Here is a 13,241-nt window from a genome sequence, read left to right as displayed (position 1 = left end):
AATATGTGTGTTTATGTGTGTGCACATGTGAGTATACATATGTGTGGAGGGTACACACCAAATGTTTGGAAGCCAAAATGGGTATGCAATCCCTCAAAGCTAGTTACCGGCAGTCACAAGGTGCATGGATTGCTCCATGTGCTGGGATCTCAGCTTCAGCCCTCATGTTTGTTAATAAGCACTCTTCCAGCCCCCTTAAGGAATCCCTTTCCTCCTCTATCACTAATTTTTATTTGAATTATTGAGTTTCTCATTTACATCATGAATTACTTTCTAAATATTGTTGAGCTGTCTGTGTTCACTTTAATTCATTAAATTTCATTATGCTTATTTTGTAGAATTCTTTCTTATCACTTATATTTTTCCCATAGAGGTTTATTACTTGAGAGCAATTATGCTCAGTTGTCACGTTATTGCTTTTCTCATGATTTCCGTGAGCTTATAGTGACATCCATGCATCTGGCTGATCAGATGGATATCTCTGCCCCATCATAGGCAGCACTCATATTAAACAGCATTCTTTGAAGATGTGTCTCCAAAGGCCAGTTTGGTAAACGATGTTGCTTTGGGTCTAATCCCACAGTACAGTGTCTCTATGGTTTCTTTTATGCCCATCAGTGGATCTGGGTGTGGCATACGGGCATGGGGTCAAAAACCCTTCTATTTCCAGATGCCACACTCACAAAAGCACTCTCGAGCAGGATGTGAGACACCCATAAGTATTGTTAGGCACTGACTGTGGTTCCAGAACCATGCAAAATGTATGCTTTCTCAAGAGTAGTGCCAGTGTCTTGGGCCCAATGATGATCCTAAAGAACAGAAACGAACATGGCAGTAGACAGAGATGGGTGACGTAGCTATGTAGAAGCAGGGGCTAAAGTGGAATATTAGGATGGGGATTTAAGCTGACTACAAGTCTTGGAGAGACTATGGCTTGAACCTGACTGACTAAACACCTTCAGGAAGAGACGTGAAATAGGGTCACTGTACCAAGACAACATGGTCATTCAATGGTCCAAACATTATTTTCTGGTGAATGACTGTATTTGTGAATGAGACACCTTTCTAAATAATCACAGTGTCAAAATAAAGCAAGTGGGATGAATAACAGAAAAACTAGACTTTGAGGTGGAAAGGGAGCAATTCAAAATCTCTCAGATAACCTAGGAACATAACCTAGGAGGGTGGGGCTGGAGAGATGGCCCCTTGTGTAAAGACCCTGAGGCAAGCCCTGAAAACCTGAGCTCCATCCCTAGGACCATCATGGTAGGAGAGTAGCATCTGAAAGCTGTCCTCACATCTCTGCACACACCATGGGGAAATGTGCTCTGCTGCTTGAACATACAGAATGAATGAATGAATGAATGAATGAATGAATGAATGAATGTTGTTTTTACAATTTTTTAGGACAACCCGGTTTAGTGAACTCCAAGCCATGGCTACGCAGTAGAACTCTGTTTCAAAAGAATAAAATTTTAAGTTTGGCAAGATAACTAAGCAGAAGATAGCTTGCTACCAAGCATGACAGCTTCGCGCGCACACACACACACGCACACACACACAGAGTGGGGGGGGGGGGCAATTTAAAACATATTTTTAAAAAATTTTTAAGATCTACCCAGAAAAAAAGTAAAATATACACACAGAATCACAAATACAAATATTCACAGCAGGACTATTACAGTGGCCCAAACCAAAGGCAGCCAAATTGCTACAGACTTTAAATTAATTCTGTGTTGAGTGAAAGTACCTCAGGAAATAGACACATTTAAAAATTCTTATAAGCCTTCCAGTGTTTAACCAAGGGCAAAGGCCAAATACTACGTTGATAAGTGGAGAGGAGAAAGGAAAATCAATACAGTCAGTTCAGGAAAAATTACCTGTGGATCTGATCTTGTCTACTAGAGCGAACAGGAGCTAAGCCATCTATTTCATCAAAAAATATTATAGAAGGCCTCATCAAATATGCCTATAAAGAGAAAATTAATATTACTTTTCATTTTTGAATTTAACTTAGTATTTTCTTAATAATGAACATAAAAGCAAATAGTACAACATGCAACAAGTATTTAAAAGCACACAGTAGGGCTGAGGAATATAGTTGAACGCGTACAAGATCTGGGTCCGTTTTCTAATGGGATCTAGAATCAAACACCAAACAACAGAAACAAAGACATCACAGTGAAAAGGAAACATCATGAGGAGAGTCAGCTGCAAGGTGTCCCACAGCCCAAAAGTACTATTGTCAGACATATGTTATCTTTTTATAATAAAGAAAATTGAACCCAAGGTCTCACTATGCAGCCCTGACTGGCCTGAAACTTGCGATGTAAACAGGATGACCTCGAAGTTAGAGATCCACCTGCCTTTGCCTCCCAAGGGCTAGGATTAAAGGTATGAGCCACTAGGTCCTGCTCTATACTAATAACTTTTAAATGATTTTTGAACTGTTCCATCAATTATATATCTACTTCACATTTTTACGTAAAGGATATTTTGTTTTGTTTTGAGACTTCCATTCTATAAATTAGGGGCGTCTGGATTTTACCATGAAGACCACCAGACTGGCCCCAGCATTTGCTGGAATTAGAAGTGTTAGACAGCAAACCTGACTTACAAAAGATTTCACCTATATCACCACAGAAATGCATGGCTAATAAATTCTTGATTATATTTTTATTCACATATATTAACTGATATATAATCAAATATAAAATTAATTGCTTTCTTCACTAAATCCATCAAGCACATGAAAACTTATTCTTTTTTAGTACTTGAAAACTGGGATTTGCTTGTTGTTTGAGACATGTTCTCACTCACTAGCTCAGCCGGCTTGAAGCTCAAAGCAACCCTCCTATGTCACCCTGACCAAGTGCTAGGCTTGTCCTCATGCCTAGGCTCCAGTGATCCTCTCACCTCAGGGTCAGGAGTGGGACTCTTTCACTGTTATGTTTATTTGTTGTGATTCCAGGGATTGAACTCAGGCCTTAAACACATACTGATAATAATAAAAAATATCTGGGACAATTGCATACTACCATGTTCTGTTTGGAAAAATAACATTTTAAAAGTACCTGTTACAGTCAGCCTACTCATTTATCTCATTCTGCACTTTCAAAGCATTCATTTACTTCTGAATTCCACAAATCATGTGTTTATAATCTAGCATGGTCCGAGTAAGAAGGTCTCAAACATTCACTTTTTAAATTTCTGAACCTTTAGGGTAGCACTTAGATTAAAAGGTGGTACAATGTTCAGGAGGCAGTGTGTTATAGGTCACTGAAGACACATCCTAAGAGAGACTGTGGGGTCCTGGCCTGCTATTTCACCTTTCCTTCCCGGCTAATGAACTATAATGTGAGAAGTTTTGTTCTGACATCTGCTCCAGCATCATGTACTTTCTTACCAAGGTACCAATCGAGGACTAAGACCAGCAAACATGAGAGCAGATGTACTTGTTCTCCACCTAGGAAACTGGCCCAAGCACTTACTATAGTGACAGAAGAGCATCTACAATACAACTATGACAGTAAATAACATAGGGTTTTATAAGATTCCTCCCACAAATATTTAACATTTCCTATGTGTCCCATTTCCTCGGTAACACTAGAATCTAAGATGACTTTACACCCGGGTTTCCAGTGAGCCCCAACAGTCACCCCAGCAGGTGCTTATGGATCGTCATCACCCTCACAAGCCCTAGGACGGGGGCCTAAGCATAAGAAGCTTCACCTCTGCCGCTCTGCACCGCTCACCAAAATGCTTTGTGATCTTGCATCTGTACCAATCATGTACAAACATTTTTTCCTTGTCTTTACTTAAGTCACAGATGTGTCCAGCCTATGGCCCATGTGCCCCTTATCTATGAATACAGTCCAAACCAAGATTATAAATTTACTTAAAACGTTATGATATATTTTTATGTATTTTTTTTTAATTCAATTGTCTGGTTCTGGAGAAAACAACATGTTCTTGCAAAATCAAAAGGTTGGACACATCTGCTCAAACTGTTTATATAGTAAATATATTGCATGAGCTATTATAAGAAATGTAGAAATGCTATTAAGCATACATAAAGATGTATATAAGCTATATTTAAATCCTTTACTATTTTATTTATTAGACCAAAACATCTGCAGACTTTGGAATCCTGGGGACTGCTAGAATCAGTTTCCCACAAATAACAGAGGGTAAGTATGGCTTACAACTACTAATCCTAAATTTCACACTCTTTTTTTTTTTTTAAGATTTATTATTAGACATAAGTATACTGTAGCTGTCTTCAGAAGCGCCAGAAGAGGGCATCAGATCTCCTTATGGGTGGTTGTAAGCCACCATGCAGTTGCTAGGATTTGAACTCAGGACCTTAGGAAGAGCAGTCAGTGCTCTTACCCACTGAGCCATCTCACAAGCCCTCAAATTTCATACTCTTAATTAGAATATATGTCCCCTCATAACTGTATCTACAGACAAAATATAATATTTTATAAGATTTATTTATTTATTTTATATGAGTACACTGTAGCTGTCTTCAGACACACCAGAAGAAGGCATCAAATCTCATTATGGATGGTCATAAGCCACCATGTGGTTGCTGGGAATTGAACTCAGGACCTCTGGAAGAACAGTCAGTGCTCTTAACCGCTTAGTCATCTCTCAAGCCCAAAAATATTCTTTTTTAAAAAAAAAAAAAAAAAAAGGAAGAGAAGAGAAGAGAAGAGAAGAGAAGAGAAGAGAAGAGAAGAGAAGAGAAGAGAAGAGAAGAAGAGCACTTGAATTAGCTGGTTACCTTACCTGATCAAAGAGAAGCCTCAGCTGCCTTTCCGACTCCCCGACCCACTTGCTCAAACAGTCTGCTCCTTTTCGCATGAAAAATGCTACCTTTTTGTCTCCTTGACTGCATTCATTAGCTAAGGCTCTAGCAACCAAGGTTTTACCTGTGCCAGGAGGACCATAAAACAAACAGCCCCTAGAAGGAATCAAAGAAAATAGTCAATGCTATCACCAATGACCAAGTTTAAGATATCCCTCTACCGCATTTAACTTTGGATTACTATATAGTAATTAAGCACTGGCTTTTTCTAGTGTATCTGCAAGTTTTTCACTTTGCTGAGTCCTCCAAGGACCAAACTCCTCCAATCAAGAAAGGTTAAAACTATAGGAGGATTCTGAAAGGCCTGGAATTTCCCATCTCCATGAAGAACCTCATCTTGTGCCTTAATGACTCATACTCCAAAGTAGAAAGCCAGTCTTTGAGCTCTAAATAATAATTCCTAAGTCATTGTTAGAACATAGCAAATAAATAAGTATATATATATATGAAATTTTTATAATCAAAGGCAAATTAATTGATATTCAATCAATTAAAAATAATAGTACAAAAATAAATATCTAATATATGACATACCTTGGAGGCTGAATTTTAAATTTTTCAAAAATTTCTGGATATAAAAGTGGAAAAACTACCATCTCCTTCAAAGCGTGAATATGATGGCTCAATCCACCTATGCTATCAAACCGCACCTTGGGGAAAGAGGGTGAAGTTTAATATAAAGTGGTTTTATATGATCGATTCTTTTGCCTGTTTTTGAGTCAAAGTCTTACAGTTTACCCCTGGCTAGTCTGAAATTCACTGTATAAACCAGTCTGGCCATGAATTCAGAGAGATGCTTGTCTCTGCCCCGCAAGCACTGTGATTAAAGGCGTGCACCACCACACCCTTAATTCATGAGCTTCAGAAATACATTCCTTCAGAAGTTGTTTTCTTTTTCCTTTTTTTCCCATTTTTCAAAACATGGCATATGTGTGTGTGTGTGTGTGTGTGTAGTCTTGGCTGAAACTCATTCTGAACAAGGTTGGCCTTGAACTCAAGAGATGCACCTGAGCATACATACAAATAAGTGTAGAAAATAAAGTCAAAGGTAAAATTCAACTGAGGCAAATGAAGCTATTTTTCAGGTAACTCAGGAATAAGATAAAATGTCAAACCTAAAACATTAATAAATCTATAGAAGATGTTACATTTCAAATGCCATACTGTCTCCTCCCAGAAGAAAACTTACTTCATGGATAAAGCAAGAAAGCCTTAGTTACCAAAGTGGCGCTCCAAACCACAAATTAATCAAACAAAACCTTACTTACTCTTCGGTATTCAGTCCTCTACTAGGAAAGAGCTTTAACTCCTCCTCACAGGGAACAGTAATGAGGACACTGGAAAGCACTAACACAGCACTGATACACCAGGAGTGACAGAGACTGCTCCTCTCACTCACAGCAATTACACCAATTAAAACATGTTGCAAAGAATGTGTACAAAAACAAAAAAATGACAAAAGAAAATTTCACAGAACGTTAACAGATATTGCCTACTGAGCCTGGTAGAGCCTTTCCCCACTACTCATTCTACCATAGAACTTGGAAATGTTTTATCAATCATTTATTATGACAGAAAAATAAACTATAAAAATTGAAGCAGGCTGAGCTAAAGGGATCTGCAACCCTATAGATGGAACAACAATATGAACACTCGGAGCTCGTGTCTCTAGCTGCATATGTAGCAGAAGATGGCCTAGTCGGCCATCATTGGGAAGAGAGGCGCCTTGGTCTTGCAAACTTTATATGCCCCAGTACAGGGGAACACCAGGGCGAAGAAGAGGGAATGGGTGGGTAGGGGAGTGGGGGGGGGGTGTCTGGGGGACTTTTGGGATAGCATTGGAAATGTAAATGAAAGTACCTAATTAAAAAACAATTGAAGCAGGTCAAAACAGAAATATTCTAAAAGAAGCTAAGTTCTCTTATTTATGTTATCAAATTAAAAGTGACTGGCAGAGACATCTGAAGTTAAAAGACGCAAACTACATCTAAAAAGATGGTAAGGTCCTCAAAAACTTGTTCTATTTTCTAGGAATTCAGGACACACATAATCTAAAATTTCCATTAGTCCTAGTTAATTAAATAGATACTTTACTCTGTAACTTTGATTTGGAGATAATTAAAATTTCATCTTCAATTGTATATGTAAGTCTACTTTGATAACTTCTTTAAATCACATGTAAGAATCAGTTAAATTACATTGTAGAGACGAAAGAGACCCATAAAAACAACGATAAACTCTTGGTTATGCAATGATATTTTAAATTATCCCATGTGAGACACTGTGGTCAGTGCAGCACATCCTCATAAGCCTGCGGTCTTCCCACACCACCTTCCTTCCCTGGGGCATTCACTGAGCATAACAACGACAACAGTGTTTTACACTGATGACACCACACCTAAATTTCTACCCACATAGTTCTACCTTATACCAAACCAATCAATTGCTCACATGTAACTCCTACTGCAGGCATGGCAGATACCTGTAACGTGTGTACAGTCAGCCCTTCCAGTCTCATTCCTCTTCTTCTATACTCAACTCGAGATAATGGAGCCACCCAATACTTTCAAGTCCATCTATTATTAGCTATCTATTTACTTAAGCCAAACACCTACACAGCACACGCAGTTTGTTTCTGTCATTCTCCAAAAGCAATCAGTTCACAAAATTCCATCATCTTTGAATCCTCTTATTTCAATGCAATTACAAATTACAAATAATGCCCAATGGGCACCTGTAATACCTACCTTGCTTCTCTTAAAAATCATTAGCAACATCACAGCCAAAATAACACACATAAAACCCAAGTGCTATTATGAAATCATGTACTTAAAACATCAAATTGAGCCAGGCGTGGTAGTGCATGCCTTTAATCCCAGTACTCAGGAGGCAGAGGCAGGCGGATTTCTGAGTTCGAGGCCAGCCTGGTCTACAGAGTGAGTTCCAGGACAGCCAGGGCTACACAGAGAAACCCTGTCTCGAGAAAAAAAAACAAACAAACAAACAAAAAAGAACCCTTCAAATTGGCTCCTGTGGTATATGGAACATTTCCTACCTGCTATATATTCTTTTGGTTTTGTTTGGTTGGTTGGCTTGGTTTGGTTTCTCTGGCTGTCCTGAAACTCACTCTGTAGACCATGCTAGCCTCAAACTCAGAGATTCACTTGCCTCTGCTTCCCAAGTTCTGGGATGAAAGGCCTGCACTACCCTATCTGGCATCCGCTATACATTCTAATTACAAAACAGGAAAAGACTTTATTAAGCGGCCCAAGTTTTGAGGATCCAAAACATATGTGAAAGTACTAATACTGGTCATATCTGAGTTTCCGTTTTTATATAGACTGTTTTAGAAATAAGGAAACCCTTAAGAACATAACAAAAAAGCTACTCTGGGAAAACATTTACAAACTTACTGATTTATCAATGTTCATGGGATCAACATCAGCCAAGCTTGCACCCACTTTTACCCGTTCTCGGAGAATGCCGCTCGCTAAATCTTCTGCTCTGAAGTTCATAGGCAAACATCTGAAACGTGTAAAACATGAAGATAAAGGCATTAAAATATTGAGGGGCCAATGGCATGGCTCAGTGGGTAAAGGCTCTCGCCACCATCCTGAGGACCTGAACAGGATCCCTGGACCCATAGTGGGAAGCAAAAATCAACTCCCACAGTTATCCTCTGACCTTCACACATGTGCATGATGGCTTACAAACACAAAATAAATAAATGCTACATTTATTTAAATCTTTCACATTTTAAAGTCAACATAAGCTAAAATCTTTAACATGGGCCCTGCACCTCACCTGGGCAGCACACACAGTAGAGCTGAACCTGGTGGAGGGGGTACAAGTGAGCCAACCCTAGGGGCAAGAACAAGAGAGAGCTGGCCCTGCCACTTATCTGTCATGAGATAGGGTGGATGCATGGGGGTTGCCTTCCCCAGTCACCACCTGTGGGGGTCAGGAGAGCTAGTCCTACCCCTCATTAGCCCAAGAGAGCAGGCCCTACACCTCACCCAGGCAACACCGCGGAGCTGGCCCTGACAACAAAGGCTTGGGTAAGCCAGCCCTGAGGGGGTGAGAACAGGAGAACTGGCCCAGCCCCGAGCCCCTAGCCTGGACTGGGCAGCACAGTGGAGCTGGCTCTAGAGGCTTCGGAGCAGGTGAGCCGGCCTCAAGGGCTTGAGAGCAGGAGAGTTGTGTAAGTGAATCTGTGTGGACAGAGGGCTATACTGTCAGTCACAGTGTGACATACTACAGACAGCATCCAGGACAAGATGTTTTCTGTGCTTTGTTTTGTTTATTGTGTTTGTTTGTGAGGGTTTTTTTGACGGGAGATTGCAAGGCTGGAGAGGCATATCCCACGGAAGTGAGTGGGATGGGCATACATGATGGAAATCACAAGAATCGATAAAAAGTTAAAAAAAAAAATTTAAATATTCTGTAACATATTTTCATCAGCCTGCTTTATCATAACCCAGAAAAACAACATCAAAAGGTTGCATGTCTTAAATTATTCTTCCTACTTTCAAGTGACCCAAATCAGTAATTCACCAGATAAAACAAACATGAGCATGAATCTATTTTCTCAGAGTTTATCTCCCAATAGGAAAAGCTGGGAGGTTTTGCTGTGATATGAACAGTAGGACCTTAAGGTCACGGTGAAGCCCAGCCAAACGGCCTCTGGTCAGTGGAAGCACAGTACAAGAAGAGAGGAATGCCTCACATGAGACCTTGTTTTGTATCCATTTCCTACTTCACACGTGAAGCCCTGTGTTCCTGCCACAATGACATCTGCTTGGATGTGAAGCAGCCACAGGGGCCTACTGCCAGGGACAGCACTATTTTGTATGCAGTCAGCCTCCAAAACTACATGCTACATAAAATCCTTTTTTTTTTTTTTTAACAAATTACCTAGGCTCCAGTATGTCATTATAGCACAAGAATATAATTTAGTACAGGTAAAGATCATTATATGGGATAGCCTAAAAAGTGTACAATTTTTATGATAACTACAGCTTCATTAACATTTCTAAATTCTAATTACCTTTTAAAAACATATTAGCAACAAGCAATGGTAGCACATGCATTAATCCCAGCACTCAAGGCAAAAGCAAATGGAATTCTGAGTTCAAGGCCAACCTGGTCAACAGTACAGAGTGAGTTCCAGGACAGCCAAGGCTGCACAAAGAAAAGAAACATGGTCTCAAAAAAATAAATAAATAAATAAATAATTGCTAAAGTAGGTTATCCTAACCTGGACATACAGTTTAGTGCACCATAGAAGTATACCTAGAAAGTTTACTAACCTGTTTCTTGCCCTTGCCATGCTTTTCGATTTCCTTCTTTCAAAGCGTTCCTCGTCAGAAGAAGTGGTATCACTACTGTGAATGGCATGTTTCTTCCTCCTATTGGAAAAGGAAAGAGTAAAACCATTAGAGTGTGCAACAGCTTCCTCACTTCAGGCCTCTGTGTCATCTGTTTTGTGTCCTTCTGCTTTAGTAGTGCAGCTCTTAACCCAAGGCTCCCACATTTGTTGTTCCTCCTCCGCTGACTGAGCTAAGGTCTAGCTGGCGATAACTTTTACTTCCCAATAATGACTCTTCTACCCTGTTTGAAGTCTAACCAAATGCATGAAATATTTCTAATAAAAAAAAATAGCCAGGCTTGATGATATGTCTGCAGTCCAAGGTATTTGGGAAGAGCATGAAGTAAGAGGATCTCTTGAGCCCAAGAGACCAGCCTGGACAACATAATAAGATCCTACCTCAAAAATAAGTAAAAGAGGAGCTGGAGAGATGGCTCAGCAGTTTAGAGTACTGGCTGATCTTATAGTGGACCCAGGTTTAGTTTCCAGTAATCATATGGTTACAGCTGTCTGTAACTCCGGGTCTAGGGAATAAATGCCCTCTTCTGGCCTCCAGAGGTACCAGGCATTAAGTGGTGCACATTCATGCAGGTAAAATACCTATACATAACAAAATAAAAGAATTATCCAAAATAACTAAATAAAAGAGACTAAAATCATTCCAAAGAAGAAATAATGGTTAAATTATTATATAACTGGCCAGGCATGGTGGTACACACCTTTACCCAGCATTTGGGAGGCAAAAGTAAGCATATCTCTTGAGTTCGAGGACAGTCTGGTCTTCATAGCAAGCTCCAGAACTGCAAGTACTACATAACAAGGTCTCAAAAGACAAAAGGAAAAAAAAATATTGCATAACTGGTCTAGAAACTACAATAATTTTTTAACATTGCATTCCTTCAACATGTCCTGACAGAATTTATCGTAGACAAATTAAAATCTTTTTTCTTTTAAATTGTATACTTCAAGACACAGCCACAGCAATGACTTTCTAAATTAATATTCCAATAGTTCAAGAAATTGTAAAAAGTACTCACAAATAAAACTGAATCAGATTTAAGACCCTCTAGCTGGGTATAATGGCATATGCCTAGAACTCTCAGCATGGAGGGGACTAAAAGAATTGAGGTTCTAATCCAGCCTAGGCTTTAGTGAGATGCTATTTCAAATAAATAAATAAGCTTTTCTATATCACAAAGAAAACAACTACCAGAGTGAAGTCTAGAGAAAGAAAAAATCTTTGCCAGTGATTTATCAAATAGGGGATTACTGTCCAGAATATGCAAAAAATAAAAATAAAAAAATCTAAAGACTGTATAATAATCCAATCTATAAAAAGACACTATGGGAAGAGAAACTAGATGGTCACCACAAATTCAAAGCCAAACTGATATAGCAAGGAATTGTCTCAAAAATTAATAAAATGATACACTTCTAAATTTCTAAATTTCTGTATCTGCCGGTTGCACTTTGTTTTGTCCTTAGGTATGAAAAGGGGGAAATGCATCAAGACCTAGTGCCAAGGTGTGGTGGGCAGTGAGTGTCTGTATTCCCAACTATTAGGGAGCAGAGGCGCAAGACTCTCTTGAGATAGGAGCTTCAGGCAAGCCTGGGCAACAAAACAAAACCAGTTCTCTCAAGGGAAAAAAGCTAGCCAATGTCTCAAAGAAGGACATCATGAGCCCTTCTCCAGTCAACTCTTAAGATACTTCAACTTAGCTGGGCGTGGTAGCGCACACCTTTAATGCCAGCACTTGGGAGGCAGAGGCAGGTGGATTTCTGAGTTCGAGGCCAGCCTGGTCTACAAAGTGAGTTCCAGGACAGCCAGGGCTATTTCTCAAAGAAAAAAAAAAAAAAGATACTTCAACTTTCAGGATGTAAAAGTCAAAATTAATTTAAAATTTAAATTTAAAAATAAACTGTGAACCAAAAAGAGTCATGTGTAGGATAATAAGTGTTGTCACTAATGAGAGAAAGGACAGGAGAAAGCCAGGAAGAAAGCAAAGGATGCAATTAAATCTCTCATTTTCTCATTAACATATACAACTACTTTCTTCTTCCAAATCAAACACAACTTACCTGATATGGCTTCTTCTTGCTGGAGACCTGTGAATATCAAATAGTGTATTTTCCCTCTTTTTTTGATGAGCCGGTACTAAAAGAAAAAGAGAGAAAGAACTGAGGAGTCCATGCACTAAGAGAGCATAAGTTGACTCTGTTAACTTTCTAGGAGGATGGAGTTCTGTATCTTCAATTTCCACACTGCTGTGTGGAAACAGAACAAAGACAAAAACTTTGTATCAGTACTGCTTTTTTTCAAATAAACATTTTTTAAGATTTATTTATTTAACGTATGAGTACACTGTAACTGTCTTCAGACACACCAGAAGAGGGCATCAGATCCCATTTCAGATAGTTGTGAGCCACCATGTGGTTGCTAGGAATTGAACTCAGGACCTCTGAAAGAGCAGTCCATGCTCTTAACCACTGAGCCATCTCTCCAGCCCCCAAATAAACATTTTAAATAGACGTTAATATTTCCAAAAGTATGATCCATTTTTTACAAACTTGTAGTAGGGAAGAAAGTAGCATAGTAGTACCCCAGTAATAGTTTCCTACAAAAACATAAATGTGACAAATCTTCATGCTTAAAAGCACCTTCACAAGAGCTAAGAAAGCAGGTGAGCATCTGGTTACAGCATAGTATAAAATATGCATTAGAAAAGCAGGAAGAGAAGGTTTACATGGCCTGCCCTACACCTCCCCACAAAGGCTCCGTGAGGGCAAGACCCTGCCTATCTGTGGTAGTTTTAGTGAGATGTCCTCAGGTATTTGAATTCTTGGTCCTTAATAGGATGTTTGGGAAGGATTAAGAGATAAATAAGGCACGCCTTTAATCCCAGCAGAGGCAGGTGGATTTCTGAGTTTGAGGCCAGCCTGGTCTACAGAGTGAGTTCCAGGACAGCCAGGGCTACACAGAGAAACCCTGTCTTGAAAACC

General features: G+C 39.4%; 1 protein-coding gene across 3 annotated transcripts in view; it reads right to left on the bottom strand.

Annotated features, from left to right (window-relative positions):
• The window catches only part of Atad2b (ATPase family AAA domain containing 2B), a 132,374-nt gene that overhangs the window by 84,398 nt on the left and 34,735 nt on the right, over positions 1-13,241 (bottom strand). For all 3 annotated transcript variants that reach the window (XM_021178882.2, XM_029484503.1, XM_029484502.1), the window contains exons 8-13: positions 12,321-12,396; positions 10,183-10,281; positions 8,287-8,398; positions 5,408-5,523; positions 4,795-4,969; positions 1,881-1,969 (exon numbers count right to left, since the gene is read on the bottom strand). In XM_021178882.2, the coding sequence (XP_021034541.1) occupies positions 1,881-1,969; positions 4,795-4,969; positions 5,408-5,523; positions 8,287-8,398; positions 10,183-10,281; positions 12,321-12,396 (667 nt within the window). The remainder of the gene's footprint in view (positions 1-1,880; positions 1,970-4,794; positions 4,970-5,407; positions 5,524-8,286; positions 8,399-10,182; positions 10,282-12,320; positions 12,397-13,241) is intronic.

Source organism: Mus caroli, chromosome 12 (genome assembly GCF_900094665.2).
Source record: "Mus caroli chromosome 12, CAROLI_EIJ_v1.1, whole genome shotgun sequence".
In the NCBI taxonomy this organism is placed as follows: Eukaryota; Metazoa; Chordata; class Mammalia; order Rodentia; family Muridae; genus Mus; species Mus caroli.
Note: the sequence above shows the minus strand (reverse complement) of the source record. Positions and strands in the feature narration are given on the sequence as shown.